Genomic DNA, 27,524 nt, shown 5'->3' with positions numbered 1-27,524 from the left:
AGGCACAATACAACAGTGGCAAAGCTTTCAAAATAGTCATGGCAACTCCACATTCCCATGCATGGTGAGCTATCTAAACAAAAGCCAAAGTGAGGCTCTGTAACCCCTGATGGACAAAGGGAGGGGGAGGTGCTGTTTGTCGGAGGACACCGAGGGGCGTCACCACAGAGGAATGCAGCTCACAATGGGAGGCCTGACTGACCACATCGCCAACAAAGAAATACACCACTGACTCACACTCTGCGATACATCACTCACAGCACTCTCCCACACCGACACACAGATGCAGACACAAACACACAATAACGGAGCAGCTGATAATGGGCGGGCACACAAAGTCAAAAGGCCCGTTTTGGGGGGGGGGGGGGGGGGGGGGGGGGGAGAGAGAGTTGCGCGACACTCACTGCAGGAGAGGGGTTCATCAGAGCCGTCGGCGCAGTCAGCCCCCCCGTCACAGTACCAGTGGGCGGGGACGCAGCGCCCGCTGGAGCAACGGAACTCACTCTGGGAACATGTGGATGTCTCTGTGCATGGGACGTAGAAAGGCATGAAATCACTTGATGGATTGGCAGTGTGGGAATCATACTGATGGAGGGGGGTGGGGGGGGGGGGAGACCCTTGTTTGTTTCTGACTCTTGGCTTCACTTTTGTTTTATTGTGAGGCATTCTTATAAAAGATGACGAAATGGTAATGCCATGCTTCTTCTATGTATGACCAACATTTTTGTAAAAAGTGACTAAAGAATGCAAAAATAAATAAATAAATGAAAAACAGATTTAGAAATATTAAATTCAAAAAATTAAACCATAAATGCGTTTATATATTTAATGATAAAAATATTTTATAATATAAAAAATCAACATGTTTCTGACTTTTTTACATCTCTTCTCTCATAATTTAAGGCATATTAAAACATGTTTTACCAAGACTGATTAAAAGTCAAATTAAAATTTTAATATATGAAAATATTTGCATGTGTGTAAAAATGTGAGTATGGAATGCAAGCATTTATTTATTTAATTTATTTTTATTCTGTTCATTACCTGTTAGTATATTTTGAGTCCGGTCTTTGAGTGCACCTGAATTTCGTTGAATATTTGTACAATAACAATAAAGTATCCATCTATCTATTTTATGGTTTTATTTACAATGACGGTAGATGCTGCCAATGTTTGTCATTTTTCACTCAATATTCTCTGTAAAACCCTTATAGTTTGGGAAAGGGATGCTCTTGCAGTGAATGCGATGGACTGTTTGACCAAAAAAATGCAATGCTTCACCTATGATGCATGTCAAGCCTAAGTTTTAGCAACCAACATTTGACATTTTCATAGCGCACAGGTGTTGTTAATTATGTTTTCTAAAGCTCTGTCTTATTTAGCTTTTCTGTCCCATTTAACTGCCTTAGTGAGGAGCATTCTCAACATCAGGATACCCTTATTATAATGTAGCCAAAATACATGTTCATGACTGTAACTTCATGAGATAAGTTTTACAATTAATAGTGAAAGAAAATATGATTTAGCATCACGAAAAAACACTGTATGCAGGACTCACCACAGTGTGTAGGGCTCTCGTCGCTCATATCCCCACAGTCGTTGTCTCCATCGCAAAGGTATGAGCGTGGGATGCAGATGTTGGTTGACTGACATTTTGTTTGCTCTGGCTGGCAGGTTCTCTCCGCTGTGATGAACAAAATGGATATTTACTATAAGTAATAAGAGGTTCATTTTGACATTTACCTTGATGATTTCTGTGGCAATGTTAGGATACTCACGGCAGTTTTGTTCATCAGAGGTGCCGTTGTCATAGCAGTTGTTGATCCCATTACAAACATAGTCCTTTGCAATGCAGCGGCCATTGTTGCAGGCGAACTCTGTGTTGGGGTCACATGGTCTGAACAGACAGCCCGCCTCGTCACTATTGTCTCCACAGTCGTCGTAGTGGTCACAGCGGTAGTGGTACGGCACGCATCGGCCATTTCCACAAGTAAACACTGTGGGCTCACAGGTGTGGAAGGCTGCCAATCACAATTAAGAACATGTCAGAGCTACGGCCAATGGAGAGGTCCGATTAGAAACGCAGTTGAAACTCATTTTACCTGACAAGGCAATAAAAGATGACAGCAGCTGTGGGACTGCATGCAAAGATATAAGCACATTGATTCATTTGTTAGTGTTCATTTCTTTTAAAAGCGAAGAATTAGGTATGTTAATGTTATCGTGAAGAGCAAGCATACACACCAACAAAGTTGTTGAAGTCAGGTTTATGTCCTAAAACAGAATATTGTTGAAGCAGAAACAGAAAAAGTTGTTAGTATTAGTGAAGGTAAAAGATATAGAGTTGCATCAAGACAGAAGAAATTCACTCATGCAGAAGGTGAAAGCGCTCTTTGAGGATAGCTAAAACTAATAATAATCAACCGTGAGATTTTACATAACAAAACAAATAAGAAATGCAAATTTAAAAACAAATAATGATTAGAGCCCTTTTAAGAACATCCTACCACAGACTCTCTCCAACTCATCGCTTCCATCTCCACAGTCGTTGTCGTTGTCACATTTCCACTGGGCACGAATACAGCGGCCATTCATACAGGCGTACTGACCCGGCTGGCAGCGCGTCCCGTTATCAGGGATACAGTGCTTGTTGTCAGCCAGATACCAGCGGCCCTCGGATGGACACTGACACTCAGCTACGTTGGGTCCTAACAAGATAACATTTCATCAACAGTTCATATAATCAGAGTCAAAGCTGCAATGATTGATCCACAGAAATGTAATTGGCTTTTTTAATATTAGGTTATCATTAAAGTAATGCACAAAATACTGCAAATGAACTGCTTATTCTAATCATATTAGAATTTGTAAGTTATTTTTGACTAACAAAACAAAAAAACTGGGATACACATTAAAATGACTGTATTTTCTGATATTACATTACATGTTACTTGTTAGACGCTTTTATCCAAAGCGACTTACATACTCAATACTGTGGGCAATCCCCACAGGAGCAATTTGGGGTGAAGTGTCTTGCCCAGGGACACAACGACATGCTGGCTGCAGTGGGGTTTGAACCACGCTCAACCCACTGCAGCACACGCCTCCCTGATATTTTAGAGACCGAATAATAACCTTAAAAATAATACATTTATAATTATATCAATAGCTAGAAGGATCCTTCCAATTGACAAAGGTTTTAAAACAATTAAACAATAATATGATAAAACAAAGCGTCAGTATGTGACAGTATGTACCGGGTGAGCAGATGTGGCTGCAGCCTCCATTAAACTGCTGGCATGGACTGTCACACTGTTGCTGCTTGCTGCTGGCCAGAACATGGAGGTCCATCGGCCGAGATGGAAGGTTCTGGATCATGACCGTCTGGTCAGAGCCGTCGTGCTTGTTGGCCCGATAGATGCTGCGTGTGTTCCAGTCAGTCCAGTAGATGAACTGGCCAAACATGGTCATAGCAAAGGGGTAGATGGCTGTGCTGACGATGACCTCCCGATTGGACCCCGTGAGAGAGGATCTCTCAATCTTCTGTCTGATGGCAGAGCAAAAATAATGATAATAGTTGTAGTTTTACACGGTGAAACACTTCAGTATACATTTCAACAGTGGGATTTTTCAAATCTTACAAGCTAGCATCGGCCCAATACAGTCTCGCTTCTTCATAATCCAGGGTCAGTCCATTGGGCCACACAAGACTGCTGTTCACAATCTCTGTCCGGAAGTTTCCCCCTAAGGTTGCACGTTCAATCTTTGCATGGGTTCCCCAGTCTGTCCAATACATGTATCTGTGGAAGGGATTATTGTTTAATCTCAGTTAAGTCTAATGAACAAGTGTGGAGTGTGTGTTGTGTGGGACTTACCCCCTGCAGGGATCTAACATGATGGCCCTTGGCCTCGACACATGGGCAACGATAGTCCTTTGAGCACCGTCCACAGACATGGAGTTAATGCTCTGGTTGACATAGTCACTGTAGTAGATTCTTCTGTTTATCCAATCATAAGCAATGCCATCCGGAGCCCCCAGATCTGACCAAACGGGAGGACCAAAGCAACATCAGCAATGGTATCGGCACCTTCATAGAAAATGTTAAATAAAAGTGTATGTTGTTGTGTAAGTGCCAAACCTACCTGAAGCCACCTCTACAGGAGCTGCGGTGGGAGAGGACAGGCTGATGTAGCTGATCTTGCTTGCTCCTGCGCCTGAGCTCTGTGTGAAGTAGACCCTGCGGTCTGTGAGGTCAAAATCCAGGGCCACTGAGGTGCGTGGCACGTTTACCACAGGGAAGGGCAGCGCATGGTCCTCCGGGTCGAGTCGCAGGCTGCGCACAGTGCTCTCAGTCGTGTAGATGAGATAATCATCCCTTGACACCACACAGGTCGCATTGTCGGCTGCAAGATTCCCAAAAGCACAGCTGCATTTTTTGTTCTGGTTATCTTTGTCGGAACCGGGGAGGGCGAAGCAGAAGTGGGTACATCCTCCATTAGCCTCCAAGCAGGGGTTGTAGTTAAGCTCCTGGGCAGTGGTAGGCTGAGTGCGCTGGTCAAAGATTGTAACGTCCCTCAGCATGTTGACGTTGTCTCTGATGACAGCAGGCTGCTCTGTGCTGCCGGGCTGATTGCTTGCTTGGAAAACCTTCTTCAGGTTTCTGTCCACCCAGATAATACTACTCTCAAACACTGCGATTCCATAAGGAGTCGGGTAGCGGCTGCCGTACCTGACTATCTCCGTCTCCCCTCCTTGAGGGTTGATTCGTGCAATCATATCCAGGGAGTCATCTACCCAGTAGACGTAGCCAGTCTGCCAGTCCAGAGCGAGACCTCGAGGAGTAATAATCCCTGATGACACTAAAACTGTGCGGTTGGTGCCGTCCAAGAGTGCTCGCTCAATTTTGGGGTTCTGACCATAATCCGCCCAGAACAGGTATCTGTTCCTGGGGTCCACCACGATGTGGCGCGGCATGTCCACCTGGGTCTTCAGCAGCACCCTGCGGAAAGTGGTGTTCAGGTGGAGCACCTCCACATACGTCTCAGTGAGGAAGGCGTTGGTGAAATACAGATTCCCTGAGGAAAGAATCCAGTTAGCCCAGATATTAAAAAGCATAACATATTTATATTTATTTTAAGAAGATGAGGTCATCAGTCTTAAACTGCTGAGTATGATAGTAAAATGCTACTAGCTGACATTATGATGTTGCTTTTATTACCCAACAGATTTTCCGTTATTTCTTCATACATGAGAAACAATGAAACATTGCCCTGCCTGCAGCTGTCTCTTTTATTTTAACTATTCAATAAAATTGTCTTTCCTGGCACTTGTGAGGAACTGATCTCTTCTTTCTGTGAGTTCAGCAGTATGACAAAGCTTCCTGACTGTGGGCTGCTGCCTGTGGTATGTGGTATGTGTCATACAGCCGGTTCAAATGAGTTAGGCTGTCTTTTGGGTTTCTTTTTTACACCCACAGTTAAGTTAAGATATTTATCATTGGGGGGAAATGTGGTTTATTGAAGATGCAAAAGGTATATAAGTCTGAAAGGTATAACACATTGAATATAAGCACAAATCTGAAAATATATTTAAAAAAGAAGCAGATGTAGTAAAAATGTGGAACAATTAACAAAAGAAACGCTTGAACATAACTTAATCATAGAAAGACTATACACTTTATGAACAACAGTAACAGACATTGTTACGGTCAACAATATACTATATACAGTATACTGTATATTTCAATTTGAAAAACAAACACCTCTATAAAAAGTGACTGAGAATGTCTTTTACCTATATCTTAAGTGTTGTGGGAGTACTTTAAATAAATGTATGACTGTTTAAAAAAAGGTATAAGGACATGATTTTAACAAGATACAGGGATGACTCTGTTTAATCATAACTGGGTGTTTGCAGTTTATTTATTTATTTTGTTATTTTATCTTTTCTTGAATATCATTGACCTCTGTTATGTATTTGTTAGTTTATTTATTTGTTTGTTTATTTATCTGCTTATTTGTTTGTTTATTTATCTGTTTATTTATTTGTTGTTTTATGTTTTTGTTTTGTTTGTTTGTTTTTTCAATAAAAAATGTATTTCTTTAAGAAAATAAATAATCTATATATATACATATATATATAGATATATATATATATGTTAATAATTTAGTTTTTGGGAGAAGGGGTGGGATTAAATAAGTGTGAACTTCTTCCCACCCCTTTTCGGATGTGTAATTAAGTAGATCATTTGTTTATACATAACTTAGAATCAGTAATATTTTTGTATATCAATTTGACACTGCTTGATTGTGTATTGTATAATAATTCTCATGTTAAATGTTTGTATTATTGTTTTACACATTCGAAATAAATCTAATCAAATCAAATCAAATCAAAAATGACCTCTTTGCATAGTACTTATGTTATGTGGTTAAACAAATACTTTGATAGCATACCTGCAGCCCAGTCCACAGCAATGCCTCGTATCCCGTTGCGTCCTATTCCAGATGTTACTACACTATGTAATCCTGAGCCATCTGGCTTGATCCGTCTGACCCCGTTCTGTGTGGCCACAGTGCTGCTGAAGTCACACCAGTAGATGTATCCGGAGGCCATGTGAACATCAATGTGTAAAGCATTACGGCCTGCAGGAGGAAAACCCATTCATATTATTATTACATCAAACACAATTACTATGTCAAAAACATTTTGTGTCCAGTTACTCTGTCAGTAGGTAAATCCATTTATTTTTTCCACCTAAATTCAACTTTCATTTTAGAGCTTGAATTTACAAACCATTATTAAACCATTATGAAGTATTTTTTTGATTAATTTACTTATCCGTCAGCTTAATAATGAACATTATAAACACATAAACAGTAACACCCAGTTTGTGTTTTATCTCATCTTCAAAATGAATAGGGACATTTTTTAAATATATGTTTTTTTCAGTTTTCTGTACCTATTTTTAATATGATGGAAATGGATGCCACTGATGAAAACCAAAGGCCAAAAAGTAGTTGCCAAGTTCTCAAAATGGTTTCCAGTGGCAACCTGGCAACCCTTACTGCCAATTCCAGCTGTGCATCCATACAACAGTAGTGGGAAATGTATGAAAATAACTGACCTATCCCAGCCACAGGCACCATGGCCTCAGAGTGGTCTGCCCCTTCCAGACTGAAGCCTTTGATCGCAGAAAGAGTGGAGATGACGACATAGGACTGGTAGGGAGCGCAGGTCCTGTTGTCAGCGTTGAGTTTAAAACCTGTGGCGCATGCACAGGTAAACAGACCCTGCGGCCGAGGCAGGCAGAGCTGCTCACACGCTCCCATGTTGTTGGTGCAGCCATTGGAAGTTCCCGCAGAGGCTACGTTTGTTGAGAGAAAACAGTAAGATGCACAAAAGAAAAAAAACAACTACAGGTAAAAAGACAGCATTGAACGATGATGATACTCACCCTCACGATAATGCACTTTCAGAACTCTGAGTCCAGAAATGTTGTCTCGCAGCACAATCCTGTTGGCACCCGTGGACTTCTCCACGCGCTCGATCACCTCAAAGTTGCGGTCAGTGAAGTAGAGGTAGTCTTCATAGACGGCCACTCCCCAGGGGTGAGACAGGCCGGTCACTATAGTGATGCGGTTACTTCCGTCTGGATCCCCGCGCTCAATCTGTGGAGATCACACGCATATTTGTACCAATATTAACATTAAGTTAAAATGAATGAACAAATGGCAACTCGTGAGGGCTAAAAGAGTGCAGACCCACCATGCCAGTGCTAGTAACAGCCCAGTACAGCTTGTTATCTTTGATGTCCAAGGTGAGGAACTCAATGTGATCCAGGTTGTTGGTGAACAGGATGGCAGGGTTCAAGCCATCCATGTCTGCAGACGCCACCTTGGCAGCGATGCCGCTCTCTGTTCCCTGGTCTGTCCAGTACAGTTTTCTTTCAAGACATTCAAGAATGGAGGTTAGGGTTTGTGTGTCAGACATTTACAATTCAGCCAAAGATCTGTATGCTTATTACTTTTTAATAGTCTAATGTAGTTATATTCAAAACCACTGAGACAACAATTTTCAATCATGGGGAGAATCTTTCATCTCCAGAATATGAGCTTTTCAGTGGCTCAGACATCAGCCTTGAATTTGGAAAATGGAAAAACACTTTCCAAGTTTGTGCACTCGTTTATGTAAGGTTTGAAAAAGATAACTTAATTTTAAGTTATTAAATTAAGTTATTATGCGAAGTTATTACGTTTTATACGAATAATGAAATTCCTGCAAGACTAATTTGGTCACATTACCCCAAATCAGAGAGGCAATGTTTACATATTACAGTTGGAATAGATGGATTTAAAATGTCTGGGATGTTTCTTGATTGTACTCTTGTGTGCAGCGTGGTTTTCAGTAGCAGTGGTGAGACTCTCTCTAGAGGCAGAGCAGATGGCGACGAGGAGCTGTTAGAGCTCAGTAGCTGTGGGGATGAGTGGCCGTGCCAGAACTGTGTTAAATGGGGCTTACCCACGTGCTGGATCCACTGCGATGCCAACAGGACTGCCAGCGCCAGTTGGAGAGCCGTTATTTGTGATGAGAGTTTTCCTGTACTGTACCTCCCCTCTCAACTTCAAAACCTGGCAGAGGACAAACACAAACAGGAGCGATTAATGTTAGTGTGTTTGACACTGTATTGGCAATTCTGATGATTCTAACATATTTTGAGTTCTGATTCAATATACTGCAATACTGTATGTGAGGCGATATATATCACGATTTTAGTTTTATGTCATCCAAAAAACGAAAAGTATTAAACACAACACCATGTGAATAAAAACAATGACAATACCTATATCTGCCTTAGCATTTTTAAAAGTCACTGTAACATCCAACAGAAAATACAAATGTTTCCTGCAATCAGAGCAAAGGGAGTAACATTTGCCTATATCAGTTAAAAAGGGGGGTTTGTTGGACTCTTAAGCTAAACAAATAATGAAAATACAAAATTAAACAGACAGTAAAACAGTTAAAAAAATGATACTGTGTCTTTGAGAATTGATATTTTACATAACAGGAAATGGCATAACAACATAACAAGACTAAAGTCAAGTGTATCATTCATTTCTTACATGCCTATTTGACACTTCCCTTATTTGCATTTCATTTCAGATTTTCTTATGCAATCACAACAGAATAGTCATCTTGGTTAGAGTTAATGTCAGTAATAATTGGAAGGCAACAACCACAGGACAAAGTATTTCTTGATCACCTCAATAGACTGTGTAGCTGGGTTGGTGTAGTACAGGTTCTCTGTTATCCAGTCCAAGGCCAGGCCAACAGGGGAGCCGAGGATGGCTGCAGGGGCGAACTCTGTCCTGTTGGTACCATCTGACTTCACCCTGTGGATCTCACCCTGGGGCACACAGGAAGACAGAATATTCTCAGAAACAGCTATACTGTATATAGATGTATTAAATGAATACACTGAATAAAGCAGTTTCACAGAAGAAAGAATCAGTGTTTCTCTAATGCTGTTCGTCCAAAACGTTTTCTAGGGTTGTTTTTCTGACGACTAAAGATCCAGATGTCCAATCACTAAAACACTTTATCCGGTTAGAATGTATAGTTTAAAATGACAAAGGTCTTAACAATGTATGTATCGTTAACATGTGGCTTAACTGGACAACAAGTATATTTTTTACAGCTTTTTGTAGCAAAACCACAAGTCCTATGCATTTGCATCTGGATACGTCGCTATTAGAGATCACTTCACTGAAAAGGAACCTTGACAGCTTTCTCTAGATTTGAAAGTAGTTAGAAACGACATATATTACATAGATTTAGTTGTTTTGAGACATTTTATTAGGGAAATGTTACATATCATTTCTTTAATCCTAAACTCAAAGTTGTATTTGGAGGACATTACATTGTTCTGAATGCGACATGACATGACAGTAACTTACCGGGTGCTCCACCCAGAAGATGGTCTCTTCATTGTCATCAAAGTCAACATCGTATCCATTATGAAGCCCAGCGATAGGGACCATAGCATCATTTGTCTTGTCATCTGGGTCCAGGGAAATGCCATAGATGATGCTGTCTCGCACAACCACCAGGAAAGGATCTTCAACTACAAGTAAAAAGCCAAAACCAATGAATAAACAGTACTTACGGTTACAATTCAAAACCCTTTCCTCCTAAATTAACACAACAAACAAAAGCTACGTTAATGCGACTGTGAAAAATAATAATCCTACCCTAAACTAGAATTTTATGTAACTTACTCAGTTCTTTAAAAGATCCCTTACAAATTCTAAAACAGAGCTAATAGACCGTGGTTCCAGGAAATGGATTAAAGGGTAATCCTAAACTTAAGTTTCTTTCAGTGTATTTTATACCTGGTGCAAAATAGGGAGCTAAAAGGCCTTTATCTATTAAGAGGATTGACTGGTGAAAGTTGTTTCAACATCTGATTTGTTTTGTCATCAGAGATTAGAATCGATGAATGGTTGTGGGGCATTTTCATTCTTGGATAATCGTCGGCCTCAGGGGGAGACTGTGTTCTGCTTGGCTTGAATGAGCTGAAACCTGAGATGAGTTAAGCTGTTGACCCAAGGGGGACTCCTTGGACTTTGGATTAAAGGTCCCTTGTCTCCCTAAGACCTTGAAAGACATGCTTATATGAATCTATCTGATTATATTTATGACTGGAATAGCAGGTTACAAGATAATCTAAATGGAAGAGTGTTGACAAGGACCTGGATCGATCTATGATAGTGTTTTTTAAGATTTATCCTCTTACCAATAATGAGATGACTGCAAATAAATCATGCAATAACCACCATCTCCAACAACAGGTTCAACCACAACTAAAATGAATACCTTTTGAATACATCAACTTATCAACTGCATCTGACCCAACTTCCTTTTTCATCAAACTGAGTGATGAGTGTTTTCTTCTCTTTGGCAGGATGCATACCTCTGGTGCAGGTGATTTGGTCTGCTGCCAGTGTCCAGCCTGAGGGGCAGGCACACGAGTAATAGCTCGGTCCCACAGCAGAAAGCAAGCAGATATGAGAACAGGGACTCCTCAAGCAGTGATTTTCACCTGAGAATTGTCAAAAAACACATACATACACACACCAAGTTAACCGAGTAATCTTCACAGGTTCTCTAACCTTATTCTTAAAGAGACAGTTCACCCTTAAATTCAAAGTATTTTTCCTTTTACCTGTGCTGCTTTTTATGAATCTAAACTGATTTGGTGCGAGTTGTGTGGGATATTTTCGACTGTATAAATGTCTGCCTTCTCTCAATTATAATATAACAACATGTCAATTGGATAGTGACAGACCTTGTTGTGAGCAGTTTCATGTAGGAATTATTTACTTTCTTCAAAACTACACTGAAATCGAATCACTGCGCATAAGGAGGCTTAACTAAATTGCTAGCTCACCTAGCACCTCTAACAAGCAAGCTAACGTCATCCGAGGACATCCTAATTATTTAAATTGTTACATTTTTTGTGCACTTTAAGCCCATCAAGCAAAGCACCATTTAGTTCCATTATATAGAAAAGGCAGTCATCTTTATGACCAATATCTTCAACATACTCCAACTCACACCAAAACTATCCAGATTTTAAAAAACAGCACGATAGGTAAGAAGACAAAAATGTATGTTTGAATCTGGTGTGAACTGTCTTTTAAAATGTTTTTACAATAACAATGGACATGCTGCATATTAACCTCATTATCCCAATAAAGTAAGATAACGACCAAACCAATTCAGGTCACCAACACAATGGTAAACATAAGCTGTAATGCTGATGCCACATGTTGATGTAGATAGAACATCTTGCCATACCTGCCGGCTGCCTGGCTGGGTGCACTGTCACCAGACCCATGGGCTGAGGGAGGTTGAAAAGCATCACTGTCTGGTTCTCCCCGTGCCACTTATGGGCTCGCATCACACGGTTGATGTATCTGTCGGTCCAATACACAAAATCCTCAAAAATGGTAATTGCGTGGGGATGTTGCAGTACCTTTTCACAGAGAGTAGCAAAAGAAAAAAAAGGGTCTTACACATGCTATTCAAAAGAAAATGGAACGTGCTCTTCAATTGAATATAATCAATGTAAATCACATCTCTACAGATAATTCAGAAAATGTGTTTTTCTTCTCAAACACTCACCAGGTCACTGGCCAGCACTTGTTTTCGATTGTTGCCATTAAAATCGCAGTAATCAATGAAATCCAAGTAGGCATCTGCAAAGTACAACAGATTGTTTGGATAGTCTATGGTTAGACCGTTGGGCCAGTACAGCTTGGTGCTGACGATAACAGTCCTTAATTTGCCGTCCATGCTGGCCCTCTCAATGCGGGGGTTTCTCCCCCAGTCTGTCCAGAACATCAGGTGAGAGCTGCAAAACAAATGATCGCGTTTAACACCAACTCCTTTGATAATGAAAAGGAGAATTAATTCATAGTTTTAAGACAAACATGTTTCTTAGTATTTCACTGACCTGTCCCGCGGGTCCACCACCAGAGCTCGAGGGTTGGTGACATTTTCACTGACTAATACAGTGCGGTGGGTGCCATCCAGTTTAGACACTTCAATAGTCTCCAAGACGAAGTCAGTCCAGTACAGGTTTCTGCCCACCCAGTCCACAGCAAGGCTCTCTGTTACTGTCACTCCACTGTCAAATACCTGTGACCAAGAGACTCAATGTTACTCAATATGTTCAGTTATTAGGAAAATTACACTTTGTATTAAGCTATGAATAAATACAGAATGATATGTATTATGTTGTAGGTGACTTTCTATGACACTTTTGTCTAAAGTGCAATATAAACTTCTGCTTACACCACTGTTTAATTGTAGTTATACATTCATAAATATTCATAATGCTTTTCCACAATAATCTTAAACAATATAAAGCATTTTATAATGACATATAAGGTCATCATAATGACTGACTTAAAAAAATATATAATCGCAATTGTTATTAAGTCCATTATAAGCATTAACTGCACAAGTATAAGCTTATTATAAGTCGCTATACATTTTGCTTTAATAAAAAAAAAAAAGTGAAATACAAGTGAATGATCAGCAATTATGGACTATTGTGATACTTGAACTTTAGGTTATTATAAAATGCTTTGTAATGTGTTATGATTATTGTTACTGTTTAAAGCATTGTAAACGATTTACAAGTTTTATAACCATGATTATGAAGTGTTATAATCAGATTTTAATGCATTACAAGTACTTGTCTAATGGATTCTAGGCAAAAAGTGTTTCTGGTAATAACCCACTCACCACAGTTCTGTCACTGCCATTCTTGTTAGCACTCCAGATTCTGTCCTGGCTGGTGTCCGACCAGTACACACGGTCAGTGACTGAGTCAAAGTCTAGGGCCACGATGTTGCGCCCATCTCGGACCAGTGATCGGACCACATTGGGCTGAGCGGTTATGTAATCTTGCACAATCTGATTTCGACTGGCAACTAGCAGGAACGCCTGACGAGAATCTGCAAACAGACGTCAAATCTCTGTTACCTATTTTTCATGTCCATTCTCATGCTAATTAGTGCACTTATCAGCGTTTTCATGTCAACCACAAGCATACAACAGGACTATTAAGTAGACCCTACTCAAATGGCAATCCTCTGGGAATGCACTTTTGTCCAAATAATGAACTATTGTATTGCAAAGCCTTTCAGCAGGTTATCTGTGTGGAAGAGGAGCTCATGTCAGGCACGCTCCCCCATAAACAGCCCTTTGTTGGCGCTAATTACACCAGTGATGGCCAGTGAGTGACATATATGTTATTTGTGTTATCTAAAGAAATCAGAGCAGCAACGAGAGACATGGGAGAAGAAAGACGGTGTGTCAGTCCCCTAGTCCGGTGGCCAAGCTCCCCCTTAATAACGGCCCATTCCTGCACGAGATATGTGCTCTACAGGCATCATGTTGACAACCGTGTAGCTGTCGGACTGATCATTTGCCAATTTCCTATTTTACTATATTATGCAATTATAGGTTGTTATTTACAGGTACCATGGGAGTAATGTGGTCCCTGAAAAGAAGTCTGAAGCCATATCCCTCCTCACCTGAGGCCTTGCAGGTACGCTGGTCTGCTTCCAGCGTGTATCCATCCTGGCAGTGGCAGCGGAAAGAGCCTCTCTCATTAAAGCAGTGCTGGCTGCAGAGTCCAGGGGGGTTACACTCATCCATATCCTCACAGGTTTTGGAGTCATTGCTTAGCTGGTAACCAACGGGGCATGTGCACTGGGCCCCAAAAGGCCCTTGGATACAACCGTGGGTGCAGCCAGCGTTGTTGTCAGAACAGCTCTCCTGATCTGGTTTAAAAACATCGAAATCAAAATTTACAATCCAAAAAAGGAAAATCAAACCAAGTGAAAGATCACATATTTAACAAAAATTCAAGATCTAACAAATTCTCAACGTCTCAATGATCATTTATGAACCGCAAAGCTCTAACTACTTCAGTAATTGTCTTTAGAATGCTACTTTAAGCCAGAACTATTTGCACATACAACCCACACTTTGATTATGTTTTTCAAAAAGATCAACATTTAAAAAAGGTGAAAATCAAAGCTATGTCAAGCATTTCTACCAGTGATTGAGAGTTTGTTCCTACCTGGCAAGGGCTCATCTGAAAGTGGTGAGAAAGGCAAGAAAGGAAGATCACAGATCATCAGGTTAATACAGGTCAGATCACACACATGCATGATTTGAACACAACAATCGAAAGACAAACAAATAACATTTAACACAAAATGTCTGTGAAATGTGGCGCTGTGTTACAGAATACAAGAGGAATGTCAAATTAAATAAAAATCTACGGAGAGTTTGATCCTGTTTGTCATGTCATGTGAAATCTTTATTACATTTCAGAAGGCCAGCAAACATAGAAATGGAATTAAACAATCAAGTACTTTTTAGGCTGACAAAGAGAGCAGAGATCAGACTTACTGCAGAGAGGAGACTCGTCAGCACCGTTGGGGCAGTCGGGGGTGTTGTCACACACTGTGGTGAGGTTGATGCACACACTGTGGCCGGGGCACTGCCACTGCCAGCTCGGACAGCGGAAGGGCGGCGTGGGACAGTCTTTTTCATCACTCAGGTCCCTGCAGTCGTTGTCCCCATCACAGATCCAGCTGCGTAACACACAGTTGCCGTTGTCACAGCGGAACAGTGAGGAGGGGCAGGTGCGGGGGGGGCAGGCCTGGTGCTCGTCGCTGCCGTCCTCACAGTCTGGATGACCGTCACACTCCCAGGTAGACGGCACACAGCTCCCGTCTGACTGACACTGGAACTCCCTCTCATGGTGGCACATCCCTGGGGGCCTAGTAGCTGAAATACATGAGAAAACACCACAAAAAACGTGTTAGCAAAGCCTAAAAGTAATGAAATTCAAATAACTTTAAATTATCATTTTTATTCATAATTATGCATGACTGAGAAATGCTTTAGTAACACGACCTATGACCTATAGCCCGATTTAAATACTTACGACAGCCTTGCTCGTCTGAGCGGTCGCTGCAGTCAAAGACCCCATCACACCGGTAGTAGGAGTTGACACATTGGTGGCCAGTGGAACACTTGAACTCGTTCCCAGTGCAGTTGTAGACTGAAAAAATCCAGTTGGGAATGTTAAACCTGAGATTGACTGTTTGTGCAGTTGTGTATGTATGCTAAGCTCACAGGTTGTGCAACACAAGTAATGGGATCAATATACTAAGAGGCTTGAGGAATTTTACAGAGCATTCAATTGACCTCTACAACTTCTTGAACATGTTTGGTTAGCACAAACAGGTTTTTCTGAATGAATGAATGAACAGATTCATTAATACTTTTCTTTCTTCGAAAATGTATGACTCAACATCAGATGCAGAGCTTAAACACATCTTAATATTGGTGGGAAGAGAGTCTACATGGTTATGAGACCTGAAGAAACTAAACAGAAGTTATTAAATAGAACTTCATAAAATACACAAACATTTTTGATGTTTTTGAAAGTAAGCACCAGGTGAGTCTATCATGTGACTTTAAGTATGTTAAGAGAAAACTGTAATTCAGAAAGATACTCACTGCATCCCTGCTCATCCGCCCCATCCACACAGTCCCTGTCCCCGTCACAGACGTAGCTGGGGTCTATGCAGCGGTGGTCCGGACACTGAAACTGCCCCGGATGGCATGTGCTTGCCAGATCTGACAACAAAAAGTGTTAAACACCATATGAACAGTGGTGGAAAATAACATTGAGTAAATGTAATCTCGTGCAATTAAGTACAATTTTAAGGGGCTTGTACGTTACTTAAGTATTTATAATTTATGCAACTTTATACGACTTCAATGCATCTCAACTTGTAAGTAAATTCTAGGTACATTTCTGTAACTGCTTTGTCTTAAAACTTGTGCAATTTTTGACTATTTATCATCTTATCCTTTTTCCTTTTAAGTATATTTCAAAAGCTGTTTTCGGCTTCTAATCTTTCCTGATCTTTTCATTTTCTTACATTTTAACTTTTTTTTTCATACTGTACAGTATGTGCAAAAACACTTAACCTAAATATTAAGGGACCTGGTTTAGGCGTGGCAATCAACATATGCACATTGTGTCTAGCCTCAACAGGGATACTCACGGCAGTCTGCTTCATCCGAGCTGTCCCCACAGTCATTATCAGTGTCACACCTCCAGGTATGTGGGATGCAGCGGTGGTTGGTACAGGTAAACTGATTAGCAGGACATGTTCCGGGCACCTGCGTAGGGCAGTTTACCTCATCGCTGTTATCAGAGCAGTCATTGTGCCCATCACAGCGCCATCTCGTAGGCACGCAGTGCTTATTGGCACATGTGAATGCAGACGGGGAGCAAGTGGTATCTGCAAAAAGAGATTATTATATTAAATCCATTATAATAATATTTAACAAAAAGTCAGTAAAAAAACAGGAGCATAAACAGGTTTTTACTGCATTCAGGTCAGGCTAGTATAATAGACTACATTTACAAGAAAAGCATTACTGTTAATTCCACAGTTGAGTTCGTCACTGTTGTCATGGCAGTCATCAACACCATCGCATCTGTAGCTGTTTGGTACGCATTTGCCGTTGTCACAGGAGAAGGAGTTGGCTCCGCACTGCAGCGTGGGGGGCTCACTGGAAGGGTCTTCCACACATGTCTGCTGGTTGGGCAAAAGCTTCATGCCATACGGACAGCCACACACCCTCTGAGAGTCTGGGGCCGGGAAGCAGAAGTGGCTGCAGTCTCCGTTAGGATTTGTCTGCCTGTTGCAGAGATTGGAACCTGAGAGGAAGAGTGGAAAGTCATTATCGGGAATATGACTGAGAGGAGTGAGCCTCAGCTACACATGAATGGTGTAGAGAAGTGAGGAAAGCTACTGACCAATCTGAGAGTTGGAGCTGAAAGACTTGACATGCATGATGTGGCTGATTCCTCGTCTGATTATGACCATCTCCCCACCATCGGTCTTGCGCACACGTACAATGCCACCCAGGCGCCAGTCAGTGAAATATGCATAGCCTTCAAGTAGAAAAAATCCTCAGTGAGCTTATCTTTCATCACTTCCTTGGAACACTTATTGCTCTTTTGACATGAACATCATTAAAGCAAGAACCACAGTTCAAGTCGATGCGAGGGAAATAAAATCCCTCTTTATTTTAAATAAATAAAAAATAGATTAAAATATTTTTCCAGAACTTTTTACCTTCAAAAATAGTGAGACCAAACGGATGGGAGATCTGGGTTATGCGATCCAAAGAAATCCTGTTCCGTCCGTCAAAGTTGCTGTGCTCAATTTTGTCAAAGAAAGCATCCACCCAGTACAGACGCATTGAGCTGGGTGGAAATAAAAGCAAGAGCAAGAGTTTTGAAATAAGTCACACATGTTGTCAGGCACCACATAATGTATGAGCAATACTACACAATATGTAATGTGTTGAAAAGTGTTTTCTTGGACTGTTTTTTGAGACATGTGGCAATAATAACTCACCTCCAGTCAATAGCCAGGCCATTTGGCCAGCCAAGAGTTGTGTTGACAATAGACAAGGCATGTGACCCGTCAGCCCAAGCCCTCATGATTTTCGCTGGCCGGTACCAGTCAGTCCAAAAAATATACCTGTTGAAGTAAAAAAAAAAAGCATCAATTTAATATTTTATTCAAAAACGAAATAATTAGAAACATCTTCTGTGCCTTGCTGACAAAAACTCCTATTTAGGTTGATGTTATTTTGGATACTTCCACATTAGAGCTTTTCTGTTTAAGCCAAGTTCTTAGTGTTAACTACAATACTCCCCTTCACACTAAACTAATCTGTGCTGTTAGACACAAAGGCCTCATGACCTTAAGGCAATATAAATAACTAATTGTTCTAAATAAAGATTTCATATATCAGTTGTTTAATTTCAATAATTTTAGGTTTTTTTTATAGTTTTTATATTCAAACCTGTATTATCACCATCTCTGGATAGAAGCAAAATACAAATATTAGCTTCAAGTAACTACAGCCACAAAAGTATAATGTATTATCTAGTATATTGATTTACCCAATGAGAGGATGCACCACGATGGCCCGAGGGTTGTTGAGGTTTCGTATGATGGTTCTCCTGGACTTATCAGCTATCTTCATGACAGATATGCTCCTGTATCGCGGGTCAGTCCAGTAGAGGTTCTTTGAAATCCAGTCGTAAGCCAGGTCCTCCACGCCATCCACTCTGTTGGCTGCCAGTACCTCCCTGCCTGTGCAGATCAAAGCAGTCAGAGCACCGTTTAACACAGAGATGAAAGAGGAACACATTTAAATAAATAGGCTGTCAGCTTGCATTTTCTCCATGTGGACGGGACAAAAAAAACTAGAGCAGCTCCAAAAACAACATCCCTGATCAGAGCAGCGGTGAATCTTTTTTCCAAGTGTGTGATGTGGCTGCTTGTCTACACCAGTAACTACTTTCCACAGCCTAGGTGATAGATTTGAAATTAAATATTAAAACTGCTTGGTGAAACAATCTAGATTAGCCTGTCCTGCTTTTTTTCAGGACATTAGTTTGAGATGTAAGTTTATTATATGATCCTTTTTCCACTGTCCATACTCCTATCCACTCCCTCCCCCATAGTACCAGTCGGCCCCATCAGGCACTCCCTTAACTCCCTGTATAAGCCTGGCTCAATCACATGGTAGAGCTCTCTGAAAGGAAGGACATTATCCAAGGATGTAAGCACAGGGAAAACACTGGAAACATATTTTGCTGCTTATAGCTTTTTAAACAACACAATGTATTTCCTTTTGACTTAATGCAATTGTTACATGTATGCTGTGAATGAGGGCAGGATATTCTGAACAATTCAGCCAGAGAGGACAACAAGATGCTCACCAGTCCCATCCACTTTTTGTTTATAGATGATGTCTTTGGCTGTGTCTGAGAAGAAGATGGAATCGTCTTCTGCACTAAAATCCACCCCGACAAAGTACGACGGGGATCCAGTAACGGGCAGGATGACGTCCTCCTGAGAAGAGAGGTTAAAGGGGATCCCTCGCACGGCCAGCTGGCTGGAGAACAACAGAAACTGCCTCACAGCTGGAGATAGGAGATCAGAAACAAAAAAGAAATTCAGCCTTAAAAAAAACATTTTAACAGAAAATAAAGGGTTAAATGAGACACAGCTACATTTATTACATATTTAGGGTGTTAACTATAATTTTCACCTAAGTAATAAGAAATGTTATTATTTTCTTACCATAACACCGCTTGCCATCAGCATGTATGTCGTAGCCCATGCGACATTTGCAGCGGTAACCAAGGCCTCCATTGTCACTGCTGTGACTCAGAACACAGATCTGCTCACATACACCTCTGTCTACACTACAAGGGTTAGAAACTGGAGAAAAAAGACAAGAACTTACCCTTAATAACTGGAAAAGTTATATGAAATGTGTCACATATATTGATTTTCTTTAAATATAGCTATTTATGAAGTAACACTAGCAGTAGCACTAGCATATGGCAATTAATACTAATATACATTGCAGGAAGAGGCATACAAACAAACTTGGCTAATTTGAAGCTTCCATATATTTACGTTAGGCTTTGAACAGCTACATTCTGAAAAACACTAAGCTGTTTTATTGAGGCACTTACCATATGGCTGTTTCAGCTGATGTATGACTGCTACTCCGTGTGGAGTCTGAGATGTATTGAAAACAACTTGGGTACTGCTGTCAGAGAACTTGTTGGCTGTCATCACGGCCATCTTGGTCCAGTCCGTGAAATAAACACTGTGTTCAAACAGACTGATGCCAAATGGGTGTGGGATCACAGCACCTCCATGTACCACCGTTTTTCTATAACAAAAAGGAGAACATTGATTTATTTGAATATAAAAGCATGGACCTTTTGACTTTTTTACCCCAAAGAAGTCTTGGAGATTTGCTTTAATGTTTTTGTTGTAAACATATTTACCGATGAAGGCCATCATATGTTGCCGTTTCAATATAGTCATAGCGACTGTCAACCCAGTAGACACGCTTTTCTTCGATGTCCAGTGTTATGCCAGCTGGCCAACCCAGTTTGGTTCTAATAATCCCATAACGGTTGGTGCCATCCATGAAGGCCCGCTCCAGGCCTGGTTGTCCATTCACTGCCTCCCAATCTGAGAAGAACATATACCTGTAAAAGACAAAGATAAAGTAAAAACAAATTCAAAATTCAAAGGAATTTGTTGTCATATGCACAGCTACAGTGAAAGACTCAAATCACAGGCTCCTCCAACAATGCAACATCAACAAAATAAAAAAACTATGAAAATAGTGCGAGATGAAAGAGAGTAGAAATAACATATAGTGCGAGAGAATGCAACAGGATTTATGTGCAAGTCATGCAGGAGATGTTAACGAAATGTAAATAAAATAGAATAAGATGAGCTAATGTAGAATGTCATAATTATCTTTTGGGGAAAAAAATACTTTCTTCTTGTTAATAAAGTGTGGCATTCACATTGCCCCATTATTTCCCCCAGGTGGGTGGCTGTGCATCCCACCGCAGAGCTGTACATTAACTTAAGCAATTTATCCGTAGCCACCTGGCTCCCCTCCCCCCTTAAACTATACTATTGGATTACAATGAGGGTCATCACTTACATTGCTTCTCACTAATCCACCCAGGGCAATCTGCTAATCTCCCACACACCCCCCATTATTCCACACCAATGGAGCACGACAGATACTGTATGTGGGGTTCGGGAATGTGTTGACAGATAGATGGATGGAACCTGGGAGATGTGCTTACCCGACAGTGGGGTCCACCGCCAGTCCTCTAGGGTTTCCCAGGTTTTCAGTGATGAGTGTGACCCGGTTGCTGCCATCAAAGTCCACCATGTCAATCCTGTTGACGCTGGACTCCACCACATACAGTTTATTGTTCACCCAATCCACCGCCAAGTTCTCAGGGTAGTCAACCGATACATTTAAAACCACCTGCATATTGGAACCGTCCATATCCACAGAAAACACCTGTACACAAAAGACGCCATTGTTAGCAGGATATTAGCTCTAAGGTGGTCGCTGTATTCTAGAAATCATGGGAAGATATTAAAAGATAAATTCACATTTTTCCAAGTGTATCTAAATACAATACTTGCATTCCTGTAGGTACATTAAAAGTGCAATTGGTCACTGTAGTTGTTCCCCCTGTTCATACTGGTCACAAAGAGGCCCATTCTTAAATCAATTTCGATGTAAGAGACAAAATCCCTAGCTCTTGTTCAGAGAAAAAAAAAATACTAGAAATTGCTTTAGGCTTCAAATATCTGAGTAAAAAAAATCATGAGGGTATCTTTTAAAAGCTTAATGGACAGTGCCTTCTTACTGCACTACTGCAAACTAACGGTAATGAGACAAGGGAATGTTGCACTAACAATGCTGCAATTTTTACATACAGCAACTTTAACTTATTTAAATGGGGATTAGTTTGTTACCAGTTTGATAAACATGAGAAACCACTGTGAACGAACAATAAACAATTTATTAAAAGTATGTGAACTTATCTTCTAAGAAGGATAGATGAGAAGCTAACACAGAGAAATACATTTGAGAAAGTAGAAGGGGGGAGATAGAGAGATTCTTTTTCGCTTGTCTGATGATTCTGTCTTGATGAATTTCTGTTAAGCCTGTAAAGTTTTTTGTTCCTGATTTTGCCACTCTACCTATGTTACAGTATCATGGCCCTAGTTTCTCAGACTTGAAGCCTTGGCACCATGCAGCTGGTTAGAGGGGTTACGGCTCCGAGCAGCTCTGCTTCTTTTGAAACAAGATCCACACGTCGTAAAAGCAGGATTTTTCAACTGACCTGTTTAAAGAGAAACTGAAGATGAGGAAATAGCCTGATAGTTTAGCCTTTTTCGGTGTCATTCACATGCCCTGTGTGCGCTTTGCCCACTTTAATCTGACATTCTGCCATGGAGGTGGCTAATATACACACATGCCCAGTAAGAGATACGACCTAGCCTTTCAGCCCAGTGGCTGCAGTGAAAACCTTCCAGGAGCCAAAGCATAGTCTATACAGAGAGTTTTTAGATGGACAAAGAATGCATATAGATAAACGGTGCCACTGAAAAAAAATACAGCATGATTACTACGAACAAGATCAAGTTACAAAAATTGCACCCTGGTATGTGAACATCAAACCAGGCAATCAGAAGGGTTTCAAGATTAGGTCGTTTGGATTCCATTCCACATCGACTTCCCTTCATTATGACCCAGCCACAAAGGAGCCAGCAGGTATCCCATTATTATAGTATCAACATTGCTGATATTTTACAGGATAACAGAAAGAATTCAACCTGGCCAGTTCCAGTCTAATTCAATTATTTCCTCAAACAAGAAAGTGGTCTACTCACGTGAACTTTTACCAAGGAATTACAACATATCATCAAAGTAATGCTTTTTGACAATCACTGCAGTTCAACGCTTCATAATATATAACATTGGATTTGGAAATTGGATTACCTTATTCTGAATGGTATCAGTCCAGAAGATCCTGTGCAGATTATAATGGAAATCCACTCCCACTGCAACTCCTCTGTTCTGTGAATGAACCAAAGTGCGCATGCTGTTGCCATGGACGTCACCGATTAGAAGGTCTCTGCCATTAGAAAATATCAAGAAAGGGACTCCAGCTGCAGCAGAAATAAAACACAACAAGTTAGAAACCTTGCATGGAGAAGTTATTTCAAATGTTCAGGTTAGAAACAGAACCTAATTTGCATTTCAGCATCAAATTAAGATCAGTGGAAATCTACAGAATGTAGCACATTCATTCAGATCCCTGACTCAGACTTGGAAAGGTAGAATACTTTGCCACTATCATTACACTCTTTTCAAAAAGGCTGAAGGCAGAGAGGTCAGCCTCTCAGTCAACACTCTTTCTATGTTCCACAAAGGCAAGGGACTAACTAAAACAACATTTGGTATGCAACAATGCACCAGAAAGAAGTGCAGACGCTCAGTAAAGCAGCCACTGTGGTTGGCAAACTAGGAAGGATGGCTATGCTAACTGACTTCAGTTAGATGGATTATTTGCACATGGAAAATGTGAGCATACTGTCTGTAAGAGAATCTGTTCAAACAAAGAGGAAATTACACTCACTCGAGGAGTCAGCTCTGCAGTGTCTGTGCTGCTCCAGGATGTAGCTCTCTCGACAGCTGCAGCGATGGGAACCGACTCGGTCCTCACACAGCTGGTCACACACGCCCCACATCGAACAGTCGTCAAAGTCTTCAGCATGAAATAAAAATCACAGCAGATGAGGATTTAACACTACCGGTATCTTGTTTGAGTCCATCTACATCTTTTATTATTGTGAGACAACAACTGTAATGAGGTGCATCAACAAAGCTTTCTTATTTACTTTAAATTCAGATATGAGAGCAAACTTTTGGAGCATTGTGCTGAGTCTAAGCAATTACATGATTTTATGTGCACTTTTAGATCTTGCAAACCTGTGATGTCTCGGGGAAAAATCCTTATGACAAAAACGGTTCAAGTAGCACCGAAAATGTTCATGGACTTGTATGTAAAAGTATTAGAAATCCCATTTTATTATATGAAATAATTTAAATTGTTGGGCAAGGCTAGGTTAATAAGGTCAAAAAAGGATTTACACATACCTATACATGAGCGACTATTGTTGTTGTTGACAATGTATCCAGAAGGACAGGAGCATGTTCCTCCATCAGGGGAAGCATGACAACGATGCTCACAGCTCAGAGAGGCACATCTCCAGATACCTGACAACACATATCAGTGAATGAATATACTTCGATTGACCAGTTTGCATGATATTAAACGTCACAACGTGTGTAAAAGGTGTGATTGTACTAACTGCAGTTGCGCCCAGCTGTGCTGTTAGTTTCATCCTCTCCCTCTGGACAGTGAGCCGTCCCATCACACAGCTGATCCATGGGGATACACAGGCCAGACGATGGACAGGGCCATTCACCTGGGTAACACTCCTGCGGTACATTATCTGCAGACATAACAAATTGATCCTTGTTTAGGCTTACACATCCAAAAAGGAAAAACTAAATCCTAAAACAGTAGAGCAGAGGTTTCCTGATTGTACACTGTTGAAAAGGAAAATGTATTTAGTGTGTGAGGTATGTGAGAGGCCATACCTCCACAGTAATTTAGTCTCTAGATCATAAGAAAATTGTGACAAGGATTTTATTTTCAGGGAAATTACTGTCACTTTAAATCGATGCAGGGGAGTGGAGCTTGAGGGGGTCACATGGGGGCTCACAGAGCTCCTGCAGCCCATCCTCTAAAAACACACACTCTTCACAGCCGTGTGGAGGAATTCTAAAGCCCTTTGGGGGGCTGCGTGATCTTGTGCCACAAAGAGGCATTTGAATAACACACTTAAAGGAGCACAGGCATAGCGTCTTGCTATCCGGACCAAACCATGGAGACTGGAGATGAATCAGGTTCACAGAGTACTCAAGCTGTAGTGTTCTACAAACAGCCAAAAGCCTAACGTTTCTGCTCTTTACAGCAAAAAACAAAACAAGATTTGTGGTTTTTATGAAGTGGTTTCAAAAATGTTGAATCCATACCACATCCTTTTTCATCTGCATTGTCCTCACAGTCGTCCTCCCCATCACAAACCCAGACTTGGTGGATACAACGGCCACTGGGGCAGGTGAAGTAGTTCCCTTTACATGTAGGATATGCTGCAGGTAAAGTGGAGAATATCAATACACAGAAAACATTTCAGGAACATCTATCGATAAGATTAGAATCATAACAGACAGTCTGAAAGAGAAGAGAGGGTACATAGACAGAAGCTACATACTGCAGTTTAGCTCATCACTTCGGTCTCCACAGTCATCGTCGTGGTCACAGACGTAGCGTTGAGGAACACACGCCCCGTTATGGCACGGGAACAGGCCCGTATTACAGTGCTGTGCTAAGAAAACACAAGAGAATAAGACAAACCGATATAGTTGGTGATGATTTTGAGCAATGGATGGTATTGCTTTTCTTGGGTGCATTTTTTGGAACTCGAAAACAATGACTTCCTCATGAAATTCGTATTTGCTTACTGCAATTTGACTCGTCAGAGCCATCCCGGCAGTCAACTATCTGGTCACATCTCCCAGTCCGGTTGTAGCAGGCCCCATTAGCACACCTCAGCTGTGTGCACTCAGGGTAATCTGGAAGATTAAATCATCATCAGGGCGACACTTACCAAGCAGGCAGCTTGACAACTGTGTTCTTCCTAGCTTTGAAAATGTGAAAAGCTTCGCGAATTTGAGGGATAATCGATGGAAATGTAACCCCACCACCATAACAACAGCGGTTGCCACAGCATTCTTTAGGCAATTGTGAGATTACCACAGTGTGTAGTGCTGTGAGTCTGACCATGTCGGCACAATAATAGCATAGCAGCTGAACTTCAGCTTGACTAATCCACCAAGGAATCTGCAATCAACCTCTGACAACAAGAAGCATATTGTGGCCCGTTCTGTCAGTCAGCGAGCCTCTTAATCTTAACAAAATGATTAAAATGCCACAGGAGTAGGAGATAAAAAAAAGAAAAAAGGAAAACCACCCCGGGGAAGACTTACGGCAGTCTCTCTCATCGGATCCATCTGAGCAGTCCGCCAGACGGTCACATCGGTATTCTCCTGGGATGCATGCTCCGTTACTACAGCTGAACTGACCACTGGTGCACGTCCTTCCAGCTGAGGACAGAGTGGAGAGTGACTCAGCAGCACATAAAAAACTGATATTATAGGTTTCTTTTGCACTTAAAACATGTCCTATAGTGTAGCTGTAGGATCTGAACAGGTATTAAACTTTCACAGACCATTAAGTGGGTATTTTTGGAGATACTGGAATAACAACTTGTACAAAATGTACACAAAACTTTGAAAAAGGTCCTCCAAAGAATTGCTAATAATGCAACATGTACTTACGGCAGTTGTGCCTCTCATCTGAGCCGTCCTCACAGTCCTCCTCATCATCACACACCCACACATCAGGGATACACTCGCCGTCACTCAAACACTCGAAATGACTCGAATCACATGTTACCTGAGCTGTGGGAATACACACAGAGCATTTCACATTTACAAAACTCGACTGTAATCCAGCAAAGGGGAAAGTTACTACGTGCCTTTGCTCATGTACTGTACTCTAGGGCAATTTTTTGTTATTTGTACTTTGTTTTCATTTTATGTTTATAATTCTGCTTCACTGAATTTATGCAGGTAGGATTATTCTTTACAGCGCTAAAGCTAGTTACCTTTTAGTTTAAGAATTCACACAAATAAAATGTTATATGGTGGATTCACTTTGTAAAGTGAGTGAGAGTAGATTATCCTTTACTGAATCCTTCTGGTTTTTAAATCAAGGATCTTAGTATTTCTGATTCAGGTTGGAATGGGTTTTGACTAAACATCCCTACCCTCTCAAGTGCCATGTTAGCCTACAGTGTGATATAATGAGCAACTCACGGCAGCCGTGTTCGTCAGAGTCGTCCACACAGTCGGATGTGCCGTCACAGTGCCAGTCACCGGGTATACACCGTCCTGTGCCACAGCGGAACTGCCCCAACTCGCATCCTGAACACAATTCAAATGATGGCAAGAATAAGTGCTTGACTGCAAGCTTTCCAATGCTTTAACTGTCATTACGATACGATAATACAATACGATAATACTTTTATGGTCAGATCAAGTCTGAAATTTGACTTGCATCACAGCAGACAAATATCAAGACACAATACATGAAAAACAAACAGCAAACATTTAACATAACAGCACAATCACTGAGAGAAAACATGCTCAAAGACCCTTTAGCGTGCATTTGATTACATTATTAGTATTCATAATGCTTTAGTCATTATTATTTTTCGATTAAGTCCAAAACTTATTTTTTCTTTTAAAATGTGTGTCATTCTGTCCATCATGGAACCCTAAAAAT

At 40.9% G+C, this 27,524-nt stretch overlaps 1 protein-coding gene across 1 annotated transcript in view; it reads right to left on the bottom strand.

Moving 5' to 3' along the window:
- lrp2a (low density lipoprotein receptor-related protein 2a) overlaps positions 1-27,524 on the bottom strand; it is a 52,939-nt gene that overhangs the window by 17,968 nt on the left and 7,447 nt on the right. Inside the window, exons 2-46 of the mRNA XM_034134706.1 lie at positions 27,056-27,163; positions 26,516-26,638; positions 26,165-26,281; positions 25,640-25,750; positions 25,390-25,503; positions 25,151-25,267; positions 24,421-24,564; positions 24,206-24,325; positions 23,685-23,813; positions 23,045-23,214; positions 21,327-21,550; positions 20,502-20,708; positions 20,181-20,383; positions 19,780-19,920; positions 19,416-19,619; positions 18,591-18,783; positions 18,037-18,162; positions 17,752-17,882; positions 17,430-17,567; positions 17,049-17,330; positions 16,669-16,908; positions 16,115-16,234; positions 15,537-15,653; positions 14,996-15,376; positions 14,110-14,358; positions 13,316-13,527; positions 12,519-12,703; positions 12,188-12,416; positions 11,861-12,038; positions 10,974-11,102; positions 9,958-10,124; positions 9,264-9,407; positions 8,522-8,631; positions 7,769-7,946; positions 7,458-7,671; positions 7,128-7,367; positions 6,457-6,645; positions 4,144-5,076; positions 3,876-4,041; positions 3,642-3,800; positions 3,258-3,547; positions 2,508-2,708; positions 1,779-2,021; positions 1,559-1,684; positions 405-524 (exon numbers count right to left, since the gene is read on the bottom strand). Of these exons, the coding sequence (XP_033990597.1) occupies positions 405-524; positions 1,559-1,684; positions 1,779-2,021; positions 2,508-2,708; positions 3,258-3,547; positions 3,642-3,800; positions 3,876-4,041; positions 4,144-5,076; positions 6,457-6,645; positions 7,128-7,367; positions 7,458-7,671; positions 7,769-7,946; positions 8,522-8,631; positions 9,264-9,407; positions 9,958-10,124; positions 10,974-11,102; positions 11,861-12,038; positions 12,188-12,416; positions 12,519-12,703; positions 13,316-13,527; positions 14,110-14,358; positions 14,996-15,376; positions 15,537-15,653; positions 16,115-16,234; positions 16,669-16,908; positions 17,049-17,330; positions 17,430-17,567; positions 17,752-17,882; positions 18,037-18,162; positions 18,591-18,783; positions 19,416-19,619; positions 19,780-19,920; positions 20,181-20,383; positions 20,502-20,708; positions 21,327-21,550; positions 23,045-23,214; positions 23,685-23,813; positions 24,206-24,325; positions 24,421-24,564; positions 25,151-25,267; positions 25,390-25,503; positions 25,640-25,750; positions 26,165-26,281; positions 26,516-26,638; positions 27,056-27,163 (8,622 nt within the window). The remainder of the gene's footprint in view (positions 1-404; positions 525-1,558; positions 1,685-1,778; positions 2,022-2,507; positions 2,709-3,257; positions 3,548-3,641; positions 3,801-3,875; positions 4,042-4,143; positions 5,077-6,456; positions 6,646-7,127; positions 7,368-7,457; positions 7,672-7,768; positions 7,947-8,521; positions 8,632-9,263; positions 9,408-9,957; positions 10,125-10,973; positions 11,103-11,860; positions 12,039-12,187; positions 12,417-12,518; positions 12,704-13,315; positions 13,528-14,109; positions 14,359-14,995; positions 15,377-15,536; positions 15,654-16,114; positions 16,235-16,668; positions 16,909-17,048; positions 17,331-17,429; positions 17,568-17,751; positions 17,883-18,036; positions 18,163-18,590; positions 18,784-19,415; positions 19,620-19,779; positions 19,921-20,180; positions 20,384-20,501; positions 20,709-21,326; positions 21,551-23,044; positions 23,215-23,684; positions 23,814-24,205; positions 24,326-24,420; positions 24,565-25,150; positions 25,268-25,389; positions 25,504-25,639; positions 25,751-26,164; positions 26,282-26,515; positions 26,639-27,055; positions 27,164-27,524) is intronic.

Source organism: Trematomus bernacchii, unplaced genomic scaffold (assembly GCF_902827165.1).
Source record: "Trematomus bernacchii unplaced genomic scaffold, fTreBer1.1, whole genome shotgun sequence".
Lineage (NCBI taxonomy): Eukaryota > Metazoa > Chordata > Actinopteri > Perciformes > Nototheniidae > Trematomus > Trematomus bernacchii.
This window is presented reverse-complemented; position numbering and strand designations above follow the sequence as displayed.